Source organism: Ceratotherium simum, chromosome 38 (genome assembly GCF_057802395.1).
Source record: "Ceratotherium simum simum isolate JZ-2026a chromosome 38, ASM5780239v1, whole genome shotgun sequence".
NCBI classification, from domain to species: Eukaryota; Metazoa; Chordata; class Mammalia; order Perissodactyla; family Rhinocerotidae; genus Ceratotherium; species Ceratotherium simum.
In genome coordinates, this window is record NC_141937.1 from 12,976,978 (window position 1) to 12,992,726 (window position 15,749).

The 15,749-nt window shown below is 36.5% G+C and overlaps 1 protein-coding gene across 6 annotated transcripts in view; it reads right to left on the bottom strand.

Moving 5' to 3' along the window:
• SCAF8 (SR-related CTD associated factor 8) overlaps positions 1–15,749 on the bottom strand; it is a 201,569-nt gene that overhangs the window by 128,008 nt on the left and 57,812 nt on the right. For all 6 annotated transcript variants that reach the window (XR_015550112.1, XM_087425113.1, XM_087425114.1 and 3 more), the window contains 8 exons: positions 12,658–12,789; positions 12,257–12,369; positions 10,149–10,342; positions 8,671–8,771; positions 5,453–5,566; positions 4,282–4,438; positions 2,240–2,373; positions 290–434 (listed from right to left, as the gene is read on the bottom strand). Coding sequence is in view for 5 of the 6 variants with exons in the window: in XM_087425113.1 (XP_087281239.1) it covers positions 290–434; positions 2,240–2,373; positions 4,282–4,438; positions 5,453–5,566; positions 8,671–8,771; positions 10,149–10,342; positions 12,257–12,369; positions 12,658–12,789 (1,090 nt within the window). In the remaining variant the exon portion in view is untranslated. The remainder of the gene's footprint in view (positions 1–289; positions 435–2,239; positions 2,374–4,281; positions 4,439–5,452; positions 5,567–8,670; positions 8,772–10,148; positions 10,343–12,256; positions 12,370–12,657; positions 12,790–15,749) is intronic.

Here is a 15,749-nt window from a genome sequence, read left to right on the forward strand (position 1 = left end):
GCGCACTGAACCGCTAAGCCACGGGGCCGGCCCTGTCAGTGCTTTTCAAAGTGTGGTCCTCCAATAATCTGCATCACCTGGGAACTTGTCAGAAATGCAATTATCCTGCTCCATCTCAGTCCTACTGAAGCAAAAGGAGGCTGGGAGGAGCACTCTGTGCTTTAACATACCCTCCCAGTGATGCTGATATATGCTAAGGTTTACCGCTCTATAGCGTTTTAACCTGGAAAAAGAACAATTTAAACAACATTCTAAATAGAATTCAAATAACAAGATGAAAATTCCTTACCAGGAGGTGGTTGTGAAGGGTTAAAACTTGCTCGAAGAAAAGGAGGTGGAGGGATTGGACTGAATCCAGGAGGAGGAACAGGCAGTGACACAGGAAATGCTGGTGGGACTAAACTAACTGCAGGCACGGCTGGTGCTACTGGAATCTTTTGTGGATAGAAAATAGAAAGTCCATAAATCATTTTATCCACCTGCCACGATTACATCTTGGAACAACTAAAGATACATTATTTCTATTTCTTTTTTACAAAGGTAACAAATACCACTATATTAAGTTGTTTTGTTTTTTTCCTTTTTGTATACCTGTAAGTGAACCTAACTTGGGGTAAAAGCAAGGCAGTATTATTCAACAGATGGTATACGTGGAGATTGTGAAACCTATCCTATGTTTAAGTGACGTGAAGTAATGGGCATCTACTTGAATACAGTCACGCATCACTTGATGAGGATACATTCTGGCGTTGTTAGGCAATATCATCATGCGAACATCATAGAGTGTACTTACATCAACCTAGATGGTACAGTCTACTACACACCTAGGCTATATGGTGCTAATCTTACGGGATCACCGCCGTATATGTGGTCCATTGTTGACCAAAATGTTGTTATGCGGCGCATGACTGTAGTGAATATCATGCTTAATTTTAAACTGCCATCTCCCACTAAGTTTATAATACCCGCTATGTTATGCAACCTAACCACCGTTAGGAAGCTGGTAATAACAGCTTTAAAATGGCTGGAATTTCTAGCATAAAAATATCTTTTACTCATCCTAGGTACAGTAATTTCCAAATATTTATCTGCACTGTAGCTGTCCTTCTCTCCTAAATTTCACAATGTCAATGGTATATTCAATATCTCAACTTTCTTGTCTGAAAGACACTTCCAACTGCACATGCATAAAACTGAACTCTCTATTGTCCTTCCCAAAATAACTCCTCCTAGTCTTTCCCATTCTCAGATAATGGTAACTCTATCTTTCCAATTTCTCAGACCAAAATCCTTGCCTCTCCTCTTTCTCAAAACTCAAATTCAATCATGCCACGAAGTCCCACTGGATACACCATCAAAATACACCTAGTTATCTGATCACTTCTCATTCCCTCCACTGCTATCAGTCTAGTCTGAGCCATGATCATCTCTCATCTGGATTGCTGCAACTGTCTTTTAAGTGGTCTCTCTGCTTTTATCAATGCCCACTAATCTATTCTCAAAATAGTAGCCAGTGCAATCCTTTAAAACTGTGTAAGCCAGATCAAGTCACTCCTTTCTTCAAATTCCTCTAATGTCTCCCCATCTCAGACTGAAAACCAAAGTCCTTCTAGAAGTCTCCCTTTCACTAAGCTGCCTCACACTCACTTTACTTCGGCCCACTTGCTACTGCCGGAACACACCAGCACGCTCCTGGCCTAGGGCCTTTGCACCGGTTGTTCCCTCTGCCTGGAATGCTCTTCCTCAGATAGCCACGTGGTTAATTCCTCAGCAACTTTAAGTTGTTGCTCAAATGTCACACTCTCAATTAAGTCCACCCTGACCATTTTATTTAAACTTGTAAGCACCTACCCAGGCACTCTTGATCATGCTTATACTATCTTTTTCCCTCCACAGTATCTCATAAACTTATTTATTGTATATTTTCTGTCTCCCCTGTTGAGAACAAAAGCTCCGTAAGGGTAGGGATTTGTGTTTGTTTTCTCACTGATGTATCCCTATCCCAGGTGCCTACAACAGTGAATGTCACAGAGCAGGCAATCAAGCAATATCTGTTCAATAAACAAACATTTAAATATTAAAGATACCATTTCCAAAAAAAATTTTTTTCAAAAAATGTTTGACAAAACTCATACTTATTCTATTTTGGACAATTTCCTCCAAGTTTTAGAAAGTACATCAGTAAAAATAGAAATGTAAAACAACACATTAAACAATAACACAAACACCCAGCACTGACCTGTAACATAGCAACAGGTGGAGGGAAAACCTCTGCCTGGGTTGTGGCCACTGTCTCCTTTTCAACTGGAGGTGGGCTCTGAGTTGTCTGGACCGTCTCTTTTACGGGTTCTGAGCTTTTCACAGTTTCCCACTCTAAACAAAATATTTGAAATTGATTTCCTCTGGATAGGTGCAACTTTTCATTTTATTTCTATGTGTACATTTATTTCACGTCGACTAAGTCTTTCACCTACCTTGGCACATCTTTAAGATGTGTCCACAACTGTAGGTGCCAATCTAGGTTTTGCCCACACAAATCTGATTAGGATACTAAGGAGTCCACAGAAGCATGACAAGAAACACAAATGAAAGACACTAAAAGATTTCATCTAGAGAAAACACTGAGAGGGACATAATAGATATATAACTCACAGGCTGTCTGATATAAGAGGAACCAACCTTATTCTATATTCTGTCACAAGATACAAGGGGAGACCAACAAGGAAAGTATCATCCAATACAGAAAAATCTTTCTGTAAATACAGCTATGGAAAAATAGAACAAAGAGGCTCCAATGGTTCCTCCAATGGTTCTCCATCTCCCTCAGAGTGAAGATCAAAGTTATTATAATGACATAAGACTTTACACGACTTCGCCCCTCTGTACCACTCTGACTTCATCTCCTACTACTCACTCCTCACGAACTTTGCTCAAGCCATACCGGCCTCACGATTTCTGAACAGATTTTGCACTTGCTGTTCCCTCTGTATAGAATGCTCTTTCCCCAGATCGCTGCATGTCTCACCCCTTCAAATATCACCCTCTCCATTAGACCTTCTTCAACCACTTAAAGCTGCAATAGCTCCACACCCACTACTGCCTATCCTTCTTCCCTGGTTTTTCTTCTTAGATCTCATCAACACTGAAATACTATAGAGTTTATTTATATGTTTACTATCTCTTTCCTTCCACTAGAACATGGTTGGCAAACTTATCCTACAGGAAGTATTTTAGACTTTGCAAGCCTGACATTCTCAAGTCGCAACCACTCAACTGCTGTTCAAAAGAAATCATATAAAATAGGTAAACAAGTGAAGGTGGCTGTGTTTCAATAAAACTTTATTTACAGAACAGGCTGCCAGCAGGATTCGGCCCATGGACTGTAGATGGTGAACTCCTATACCACAAAGTATACTCCATGAGAGGAAAGATTTTTGTTTCTCACTGCTATAATCCCAGTTCCTAAAATTATGCCTGGCACACAGTAGGAACTAAAATATTTATTGAATGAATATTTTGGAGGAATATTTATCAAGAAAAAAAGAGACTGACGAGAAGAAAACAACTGAAAAAGTGTTTGAAAATATGTGCACTGGCCTGAGAATGAAAATATTCTGAACATTAGCTAATTTTGATAAAAGAGCTAAGATGCAAAGAAATAAAGATACATATCATATTCTAATTCTTTTCCAAGTATCCATTTTAAGATTTTTTTACTGGTTATAATTGCTAATCACTTTGTGAATTTATAACTAGAATTTTTAAAAGTAAAAAGATAAATTTTTAAAAAGAGCAGGCCAGATAATCATTTGGTTATACGCATTCTAGAACTGCGTGAATCTGAACTACAGCTCTCTAAATTAAAATTCTATTCTAGCCATTGTAAACACGGATACTAATCAAAATAATCTAGGAAGTTTTTCAAAGAAGCTTCCTAAGACCCCAGTTCTCATTTAAACTCAAGGAAGTGAATGAAATATTTAGTTTAAAAAAGGCTCCATATACACAACTCTTGCTCTTAAGAAAGCAAAACTTTTTAAAAGACATACAAGAAAAACGCTACATTTATAGACTTCTAAAACACTATCTATACTCTGACACTTATGAAATAGGACCCATTAAGCATATACATTGGAAACAGTAGTGTTTCATTTTTTCCTCTCTTTTTTGAAAGAAGAATCCAGGAAACAAACACAATTCACCCTATGATGCAAAACTGTTATCAACTGCAACCTTTTAAGTGTACTTTTTTAACAATAAAACTATCCTTAGGGTTCTTACCAGTATTTACAGTTTCCTGATCAATCATGCCTCCTTCTGCAAAACCTTCCAAGTCATCCACTTTAACTTTTTCCCATGGTATATAAGTAACTCCAAGATCCACATCCCAGAATTGTTTATATTCTGTTTTCACACCTTTGTTTAAAGCCCAAGCAATCTATCAGGAATGAGGAGAGGAAAAAAAGAAAGCTCATGCATACTGTACAAACAAGGTAAAATGTTCAAAATAACATGTAAACAATGTAAACACAAATAAATCAGTTTTAAACATCAGTTGGATGGGCAAAGTATAACTGCTGGAAGAATAATAGTAGCCAAGAACATTTTTTCCATGTATTTTCTGTTTTTGTTTTTTAAATAAAACCTGCATTAGATAGTGATAGTGTTTAATATGGGATTTATTTCCACTTCTTACTGTAACTTTCAGACAACACGTTTCCAGAAACAATCCAAACAATTCAACTTTTCACCATAAAAATATCAACCTACATCAGCAATAATTAGAATAGTTATTATAATTTAAACAAAATCTTGGTACCCCCAGAAAGAGAAGACCAATGACATTTTAGTCTACATAGAGAAACTCTGCCATGAAATGACAAAGCATGGGCATACTAACTCCCTATAAAGTAGTTAAGTTTTTAATTCAGTTGCAAAAACTGATGGAATAAATTATCTCCAAGTAGCAGAAATGAAATGTAAATTAGTTACAAGAAGTAAAGATAGAAAAATATGCAATAAACACACAGTTTAAAGACTAAGAAGAAAATAAAAATATACTTAAAAATAAACCCTTCACAAGGGCCTGCGTTGTATAAGACAAGATATTAAGAAGGAGAAATTAATAATATAATTAAGGGGTATGATTAGGAAGCACTGGAAAGAAGAAGTGAATGACAGACAAACTTGCAAAAACAAAAAAGTTCTCCTCATAAAATGGTGCCCTCGTTGACTAAGAGAACTGTGCACATGTGATTTCAAAGAACCATCTGACTAACATTTTGGTTACTGTTTTACCTATATTTAATTCTATAACTAAACAATACTGAAACAGTAAATTTCTGTCCCAGTTTGCCCATAACACTAAAAAAGAAGATGAATTAAATATAGGAACACTCTAATCACCCAATAAAACAAGAGCATGTGACGTCCCCCCCACCCCCAATCTCACCTTAATGACCTTGGACCCAATTTTATATGATCCAGAACTAAGTTTCTGAAGAGCCCGAAACGCATCTTGTCGATGAACCATGCAGACATAAGCACAGCCCCTGGGAGGAATCATCTAGTAAAAAAAATTTTTCTTTAGGAAGAATATAAGGAGGGCAATTCATTCTGGCATTTTATGGTTTTAACGAAACAGAACACTGACTACTGACTAATAAGGAACTGTTTACCCTTTACTTGCTCCAGCCATCTGTTTCTCGGTACAATTCATGTACAATTTACTTAATTTAAAAAAGAAAATAAAATTCAAAACCTAGTTGGGTCTCATTCCAAGCCATGATATCTGTGAAATCTTGAATATCACGTCAAAGTGTTTTTAATACACAATAAAGAACTATTAAAACAAAAAACATGCATACAATACCACCAGATAAAAGGAAAATAATACTGTATCACCAACATATTTGAAGGCATACAATTTATTCACAGTAGTATTTCAATTTTTCCAAATGTTATGTTGAGCAACGTGAGAAGATTTTTGTTTTGGGGAAGTATCTTATCCTTAACATACAATATATAATCTACAACAAATGATAAAACTAAAGTTTTTCCATTTTACAAAAATTTTGTCCATGTGCTCCTGGACAAAAGTTTTAATAGGAATAGGAAAACAGCCTCACTTTAAGTATCTGAGAGTTTTATTTATATAAAGCATTTAACTATTCTATAGACTACCAGATCATAAAATTATCCTTAACGTATTAATTCAGAAAAATACAGAGCATTTGTTTCTTTTTGAAGAACAAAAAAGGTATTCTATTACTTTATTATTACTCAATACCTAATAAGCTCTATTTGTCAAAAACTAATAACAAAAACCTTTCCCTCAGTCTTGCTAACACTTCAAACTGTCGCTTTAATACCAAACTTCTCAAAAGGGAAGTGTATCTTAACCCCTTACATACTCCCTTCATCTCTTGCAATGTACATCCAACTCCTGACCAATCCCCTGAAAACATTTTCTTCAAGCTCACTAACGACTTGCTAAGTGTGAAATCTAACGGACTTTCCTCAGTCCTCAAACTCACACAAACTGACCGAGTAAAAGGTTTATAAATCTTCCATCAACTTTTAAAATCCTGGATTTTATCACCAGCCATTCAGTACACTCCAGTACTTAAGTTAGCGCCTGTTTTCCGTAATTCTATGCTCTTACGAGGTAATGCAAAAGAGGAGAGACAAGGCAAACTAATGCCCAAATGACTGTAGTACAAGAAAGGCTACAAATGTCCTAAGCAACATGAAAATCCAGAATGCTAGCTGGATTCAGGATCTGTTCAGAGCAGGGATTACTGGCTTTGCATCAGTCACCCATGCAGCTGTGGTGCTTTGATAAGAATCTAAAGATATTGATCATGGGTATCCCTATTTTTTCAAATGTCAACATGTTTCTGATGTCTCAGCCAGGGCTGAGAACCACTAGTTAAGGGCGGGGGAAAATCAGAAAAAATTTCAGAGGTTATATGATCATGGACTCTAAAAGACAGTTATGTTTTGTGACAGATGAAATTTAAAAAGACAAAGAGTAAGAGAACCTACAGCACTCTTATGGTGTAGAAAGAGGAATTTGAAATACCTAGGTTGAAACACTCAATCAAACCTATTTATTATCTGTGCAACTCAGGCAAATCTCTTAGTTTCCTCCCTGGGAAAATAATGATTTCTGAATTACTTAACCAGCTTCTTGTGAGATGCCAGTGAGATCATACGTGGTTGAAAGTAAAATACAAAATGGTCAAACAATTCAAAAGAAGAGTTCTGTTATTAATACAGAAAAGTCAAGTTTGGCCATATAAGGAATGCTGGGATCTAAGACTAGAAAGGAAAACCAGGGCCTACCCCGTGGCTTAGCGGTTGGGTGCGCGCGATCCGCTGCTGGCGGCCCGGGTTCAGATCCCGGGCGCGCGCCGACGCGCCACTTCTCCAGCCGTGCTGGGGCCGCGTCCCACGTGCCGCGGCTGGAAGGATATGCACCTATGACATACAACTATCTACTGGGGCTTTGGGGGAAAAAAGGAGGAGGCTTGGCAATAGATGTTAGCTCAGAGCCTGTCTTCCTCAGCAAAAAGAGGAGGATTAGCAGGGATGTTAGCTCAGGGCTGATCTTCCTCACAAAAAAAAAAAAAAAAAAAAGAAAGGAAAACCAGGGGCCAGCCCAGTGGCATACCAGTTAAGTTCGCGTGTCTCGCTTTGGCAGCCCGGGGTTCTCCAGTTCAGATCCTGGGCACGGACCTACTCACCACTCATCAAGATATGCTGAGGTGGCATCCCACATAGAAGAGCTACGACTATGATATACAACTACGTACTGGGGCTTTGGGAAGAAAAAAGAAGAAAAGGAAGATTGGCAACAGATGTTAGCACAGGACCAATCTTCCTCAAAAAAAAACGGAAAGAAACCCAGCCAATGACCCGGTAAATAATGATAAAAGGTCCAACAGACAGGAAAGTATAACAACAGTGAATAAAATCAGAGGATTAATGAATTGTAAATCTCCTCAAACAAATGACTGTAAAACATTTCATTACTTAGTTTTAGCCCCAGGGAAAAACAACAGCCCTTCCACCAAGAAGGAAATACTCAAAGGAGACCCCGAGTGGGGCAAAACCACTGAAAGAATCAAGTTGAGGAGTGAAAGAGTAAAAGCTCAAGTTATTGGAGATGCTCTGGCCACACAGGTTTTCTTGTCTAAGGTTTGCTTTGAGGGAGGGGAGGGGAAGGCAACAGGCTGGCAAAAGACTGGGACCTCAAGTCCAGCTGTGTCTCCTCCACTACCTATGTGCTCAAGTGCACGGATTACAAGTCTGTGGGACTCAGTTTCCTCATTTTCATTAAAAAAAAGAAAAAAGGAATTACACTAGAACACACATAAGGTTCCTGATAACTCAAACATTTCATGTTTTTAGGAATCAAGTGCTACACTGCTATGAAACCCCAAAGAATACTGTTAGAATTCCACTGAAAAAGAAAAATTAATCAAGCAAGGAGATAAACAGCAACAGAATAAACACAGATTTGATTAAAGTCAAACAGTCTTTGTCAAGATGTGCATTATTAAAGGCAGATACTACTGGGCCAATTAGGCACCAAAGTGACTCTGTATGAGTGAAAATCCCCTATTTTTTTTAACCTTAAACTATTGTTTAAGAACTAATACTTACATTAATGGATTCAATTTGTCCAAACTCTTCAAACAGGTTGGTTAAATCTTGCTGTGTCGCCTTCTTGTCCACCTGACCAACCCAGAGAGTAGTACTACAGACTGTCAAGACATGAGAGACAAATGACTTAAATTACACAGACACAGTTACTTCTTCCAAGTACCTGAGGAAAAAGAAACAAAAACTGCATGTCACCTGTTCTCAGGCTTGGCTGCACGCCTGAATCACCTGTGGATACCTAGGTCCCACTCTAAAAGATGATGAATGGTATGGGATACGACAGAATGGGAACTGAGAGTTTTAAAATTCCATAGGTGATTCTAATGTGCAACAAACTTTCAAAACCACTTTTCACTGTAATCCTCCCTGTGCACCTTTTAAGTATCTTTCTGTTTTGAAATTATTAAGTGGATTCTCCCTAATCAAGTTAAATCTGAAAACAGTATCTTATCCTTAAGGAAATAATAATTTGTATTATTACAGAGACACAAAGAGGAAAAAGCTACATTAGAACTCTTTAACTTGTTATCATGAAAGGCTTACAGGTACTTAACTGTTGGAAGCCACCTCCCCTTACTAAACAAATGCTACACAAGTAACATCTTGTCTACTTTTACTTGTGCTGTTCATGCCTCCATGCATTTCCCTTTCCTACGGAAACTTATTTTAAAAATATTTACAGCTGATAGATTTGCAGAGTTTTAAATTTGGATTTATGTCAATGTCATTTTTAAAAAATTTGTTTCCACCTTTTTGATTACCTTTTATCCATAATAGGGCAGGCCTAGAGCAGGTTTTACTCCAGAGCTGATCCAGCCCCACACCGAGAACTGACCACTGCAAGATCTTTACTGAATCCAAGTTTTCAATCAGATCTCTCAACTCTGGGGGGTCAGAACTCTAATGTCTTCCAGACCTGTGTGAGCTTTAGGAATCGTTCAGCTAACAGACCCCCGGTAATTGTTCTTTCCCTCATGTCATCTCACCTCATGCATACATAACTTAATATTCAACTCAAGTCTCAAGGGGAAATGTATTAGTTTTCTTTTGCTACTGTAACAAAATACCACCAGCTTAGTAGCTTAAAACACAAAAACGTACTCTTACAATTCTGGAGGTCTAAAATGGGTCAACAAGGCTGCAATCCTTCCGGAGGCTCTAGGGGAGAATTTGTTTCCTTGCCTTTGCTAGCTTCTAATAGCTGTCTGCGTTCCTTGGCTCATGCTCCCAACCTGCATCTTCCACGCCTACAGTGTAGCATGTGCCAGCCTCTCTCAACGACGACCTCGGTATTTGAGGAGAACTGCTCCTCCTCTCTCTCTCCTCCTCTATCACAGGATGAAAACCAAGGACAAAATCATTCATTCACCAAACCACTTTTCAACTTCTTAGTCTGAAAATAATGTGGAGAGACTTTGTAGCTCATCATTTTTTTAATATTTGTTGAAACCAAAGCTCTGTAAAAATATATCACGCACCACTTAATGTTTTAGATCTAATTGGAGGTAACCCCTTCTTCTGTCGTTCTTTCTCCCTTTCTCTAGCTCTTCTTTCACTTGAGTATGAACGTGACGATTTCCTCTTTCTTTCTCTTGAGCGTGAGCGTGATCGCTTTCTGTGTTTGCGCTTTCGAGAACCAGATCGTGACCTAGACCTTCGTTTTCTTGGTGATCTAAAAAGAAAATCTTATTTTACTTCTATTGACAATGTTATTCTTCTATCAAATTTCTCACTTCTAGGTGAGGGGGGAAAAAAACAAAGAACGGTTGTCTTATATTTAGCTACCTCTTAAAAAATGTTTAAGTATAATCAAGTATCAAACATGCATTTTCCCAAATCTATGTACTGCTTAGGTCCACCCTAGTCACAGACGTTTGTTTGCAGTGATTCTTACTTAGTCTGCATGATTATTCACAACCACAAGGAAGAGGAGAATGAGATTCTAGTAAGGGCCTCTATTTTAGTGTCTTCCAACTCATTTTTCAAACAAGAGGCAAGAACAGGGATGAAACAAAATAAAAAGATCCTTTAGATAATGAAAATGTTATATTCTTTGACATCCGATGTCAATCCTCCTCTTCTTGCTGAGGAAGACTGGCCCTGGGCTAACATCTGAGCCCATGTTCCTCTACTTTACATGGGACACCACCACGGCATGGCTTGACACGCAGTGCGTCAGTCAGCACCGGGGCTCCGAACCCCAGGGCGCCGCAGCGGAGCACACGCACTTAACCGCTATGCCACCGCGCCAGCCCCGAAGATGTTACATTCTTAAAACCAGTAAACAGAGAATGTTTCCAACAGAGCATTAGGCCAAATTCTGTTTACAAGTTTCCAACTTCTAAAATTTCATGGTGCTTGATGTTACAATATAAGGTGATACCGAAACACTGTTTTTTTCTCCCTGTCAACCATATGCCATCGAACTCTCTTCAAAATGCTTAATAAGGAGGTGTTGCTAAGACAAAGAAGCCACTAAGACAAAGAAGTTTTCAGCACTGACACTGTAATTGCTTAGCAAGATAACTCACTGACATGAGGTGGGTTTAGAGAAAGGTGAACTGACAGGCTCTCGTATGCAAGAGGTAAATACAAATAACTTATTAAACAAGAAATGACTGGAAAAGTCATCCAAGATACTGTCCCTCTTTCAGCATTTACTGTTCAGATTTTCAAGGGTATTCATGTGCAGAAAATAGGGTATAAAAATGGTAAAGACTAATGACTTTAAGTTTTAAGACAGTTTGTAGCAAAAACAATGTACATGTGCTACATGAAAATTTACCAGATTAAGAATAAGGCACCTTCAGCTCAAATTGGAATGAGCATGTACATTAATGAGGGTTAGCCATATTGAAAAGTCCACAAAGAAAACCATTTATAGGATATGTTTTATAATAATTGGATATTATGCTTAATGTTTATAAAAATAATTCTTGTAGTTTATTTATTTATTTATTTTTGGTGAGGAAGATTGGCCTTGAGCTAACACCTTTGCCAATCTTCCTCTATTTTGTATGTAGGACAACGTCACAGCAGGGCTTGATGAGTGGTGTGTCGGTAGGTCCATGCCCAGGATCCAAACCTGTGAACCCTGAGCTGCCAAAGCACAGCACACGAACTTAACCACTACACCACTGGCCCGGCCCCTGTAGTTTTATTTTTATGATCATTTTTTGGTATTATTATGACATGAAAAAAAATGAAATACAAGAAATACAATGGAATTTCTAACACTGTCCTCTATAGCTTGATTTAGCTGTTGTTCAGAGGCAATAATATTCTAAACCGGATGTCATCATATTATTAACTAAAATCAGGTATAATCCAAAATCCAAGTCTCATGATATGGCTGCAATTATTGTGAATTATTCAAATAAATGGCCACAGATATATTCTATTAAAAACTGGCTACAGATATATTCTATTAAAAACAAAACAAAGTATTTTGAAATTCTGAATTACTTTCCTTCTGAGAGAATATAAGATATCACTCTAAGAAAAACATTTCCTTTAATCTTGATGCAAAGAAACAAAGCCAACATTTCAAAAGTTCAAACACAGCTATTAAATATTATTGTAGAACCTTGAACGAGATCGTGAATGTGTTCTTGATCTTGAGCGAACAGCCACTTTCTTTGCTTCTTGTTCAAAGATCTCCTCTTCCACTCCATCTTGTCCTTCATCTATATCCATATCCTTGCAAGTCAAAAGAACAGCAAACAAACAAAATGCCAGGTTGAGATTCAGTATTTATTGACAATTCTGCCTCACAAAATAGTCACCATAGTAGCATTAATGCCTAATAGCAAAATGGTTGGAATGTGGAGCTTACGAAGACTGGGGGGAAAAAGCATTAAAGACATTACCATTATTTTACATAAGATAAATAAAATATTTTACATAAAAGTTATTACCATATTTTACGGTATTTTTTCTCTAATTAATTTTAGAAATTTATGACCCAGAAAAGTATCTACTTTTTACCTGTTGCTGAATATCTATGGAATCATCCAAATTTGCTTCAGGTTCAAGGAAATGCTGTTGACTGCTCCCTTGTGATGGTGATGCAGAATGCTCTGATCCAAATGTTCCTTCTTGACTATCCTGAGGGGTTGCCTATTGAGAATGTATACAAAAATATTGGGAAATAATGATTATTATTACAAATGGAAATTTAAACACTTAAACAACACAATTTTTAAGAAGCCCAAGACATAAAGAAATCCCGTGTTCAATCTTTTCTAATCAATCTAAAATTACACTTACGTATAAATCCAAGTTTACTTACAAGTATGAGACACGTCCATAAAACGGAAACAAGACTATAAGAATAAAATGGTAAGATCAAGTAGGTCTTCAAATAAATTTTTAATTGTGGAAAATATAAACTATAAAAAATTAATAAAGGGATTATATCATGAATGATATATAATGGCACTAAGTTAAATGAATCTAGAAGTTCATTGGCAATTAGCATTTTTATAAAATGCTATAAATGAAAAGTCCAAAAAGTATTTTATATTAAAAAACTAAGTCACATATTACATATATAGAAGCAAAACAAAGCTCAAATGCCAATATCAAAATAACTGATCTAGCAAAAACAGTTCTCAACTTTGCCCTCCCCACCAACCTCCATCTCTAGAAATTCACAAAATTCACAAAATAACACAGATATATGTTAAACATTTCAGAAAGTCTAATAAAGGTTAGGCAATGAAGCCTAATTAAAGAAACTTTTAAAAATTTGAACCTCTTTTTTTCCTAGGACTAGAATTACAGCAACTTGATATAGTGACACTGCTTACATGATGCTACTCAGTATGAACTTGATTAGCAATTACATATACTATGGTGTTGACTAAAAATGAGAAATCCGATTATTACGAAAAAAAAAAAAAGTCTCCCTACATAAACTCTCCTAACACGTTATCTTGCAGGTATTAAAGATTAATAAAAATAGTTACCGGTGGTACACAAGCTGGGAACTACTGTAATAATTAACAGAAAAGAACAACTCAAAACTACTGTTTCCTTGCTACAGACTCTCATAAACAAGTTACCTGAACTCTGAATTTCAGTCTCCCTATTTGTAAAAGGAATACTAGTATAGTGATTACAGACAACAATATTGTAATATAAACTTCAAAATTGCTAAGAGGCTAGATCTTAATTGTTCCCACCACAAAAAATAAATGATAACTATGTGACATGATGGAGGTGTTAGCTAACACTACAGTGGTAATCATATTGCAATATGTTGCACGCCTTAAACTTACACAATGTTATTTGTTGATTATCTCAATAAAATTTTTTAAAAAAATTACTCTTACTCTAGTGACATTTAAACTGAAAGAAAAGAAAGCTGCAGAAAAATTAAGAGCCAAAAAGAACATTAAAGAACCGTTCCAAGTCTCTTAATTTATGAAGAAACAGGTTCCTCAAGGACAGGTAACATTTTCAAGGTTTAAGAATAAATTAAAGCTAAAGTCAGAATTAGAAAAGATTTCTTTTAAATTCCTGTTCTATACCACAATATTGACCAAAGTGTTAGTCAATAAGCATACTCTCCCAGGACAAATCAAATAAACATGTTTTAAGTACAGTCCTGCCTTATGTGTTTACAACAGTATTCTTAACAACAGAATTCTTAACTACACAGCAAGATGATTTTCAACTTCATCCTGAGCCTTACTATTTGGTCCTAATTCGGTACTCATACATTCTTCACATCGTTTATTCCCACTTCACCATTCACTGTAAGCCTCGTATCTACCCCTCACCCCCCTGCCTTGTTGTTCATCCTTGATTTTCTATTTAATGGCTAAACCTTGGGTATAACTACCAGGATCGACTGCAACCAATCTTAGTTTTTGAGTTTCTTTTTTGAGCAGTTTTACTTATTTCAAGATTACAATTTCATGACTTTTATTCATAAGACCTCTAAAAAAGAATAACAGAGAAAATTTACTTTAAAAATCCAACTAAAGTTTACCCTTTATCCTGCAATTAGCATTAAGTCCACCGGACCCTTTACTACATCTAAGATATGTTATGGGATCTTAGAGGTCTTATTTTCCTATATATTGAAACATTTTGCTATTTCACCATCCCAAGAATTCTTCTATTATTACTCATCAATTATGCTCAATTGTGTCAAAAAACACTAATAAAAAAAAAGAAAAAGCAATGGAATTGTTGAGAAGGGTGATTCAATAGTGAAATAAATCATCATTCAGTTTTACTGCATTATCAAAACTACTGCATCTTTCAAGAAGGTATAAACAAGACTGGAGACACCATCCCTATAGTCTGCTTTCAGCTTGCCTTGGAACATGGTTTAATATTTAGATGTTTCATTTTCTGTCCAGAATGGCAAAGAGAAGAAAACTGACTAAGGAACATACTTCACACTTGTTAGACAGAGTAAAAGATGAATGCAAAGAAATAGATAGTAGCGTTCTAGACTCTAATGATGATGGTACATTTAACATTTAAGTGAAACATCAGACTATGAGTTTTCAGATAACCGTACCCTATATGTATTTCTCAAACTCAAGAACTGATGAGAGAAAAATGTATCTCTAAGGACAAAAATAGGATCTTTTCATCCAATCAGTCATATAACAGGAAGGACTTCACCTTGCAATATTTTGCAACAAGCACCTGGACCGTTGTTTTGCTAAAGGAACATGTGACATTTGAATTTAATTGACACAAAAAGTTTGCTACATTTCAATTATTTTAAAATTCCTAGTACAATTTATCCCCTATCCCTTTAGTATCACTTCTGTAAATTATCTGTAAGACGACTTAAAAATATTTTTTAAAAGGATCCACTGGACCGAGACGGCAAATGACTATTTTTTCTGATATACTGGTATACATCCTAAGCATACATCCTTAGTATACATATCTAGTTTCTTCAATGATGTCTTCATGCAAAACATCAATAAAAATATTGAAAAAAATAGAAGACAAGGATAACAGCAGCTAGCAGAGACTTCTTTCAACGCTGGATTAACACTCATTAAGTGTCACATTTTGATCAGTTATAAATCTACTTTCCTCTATTT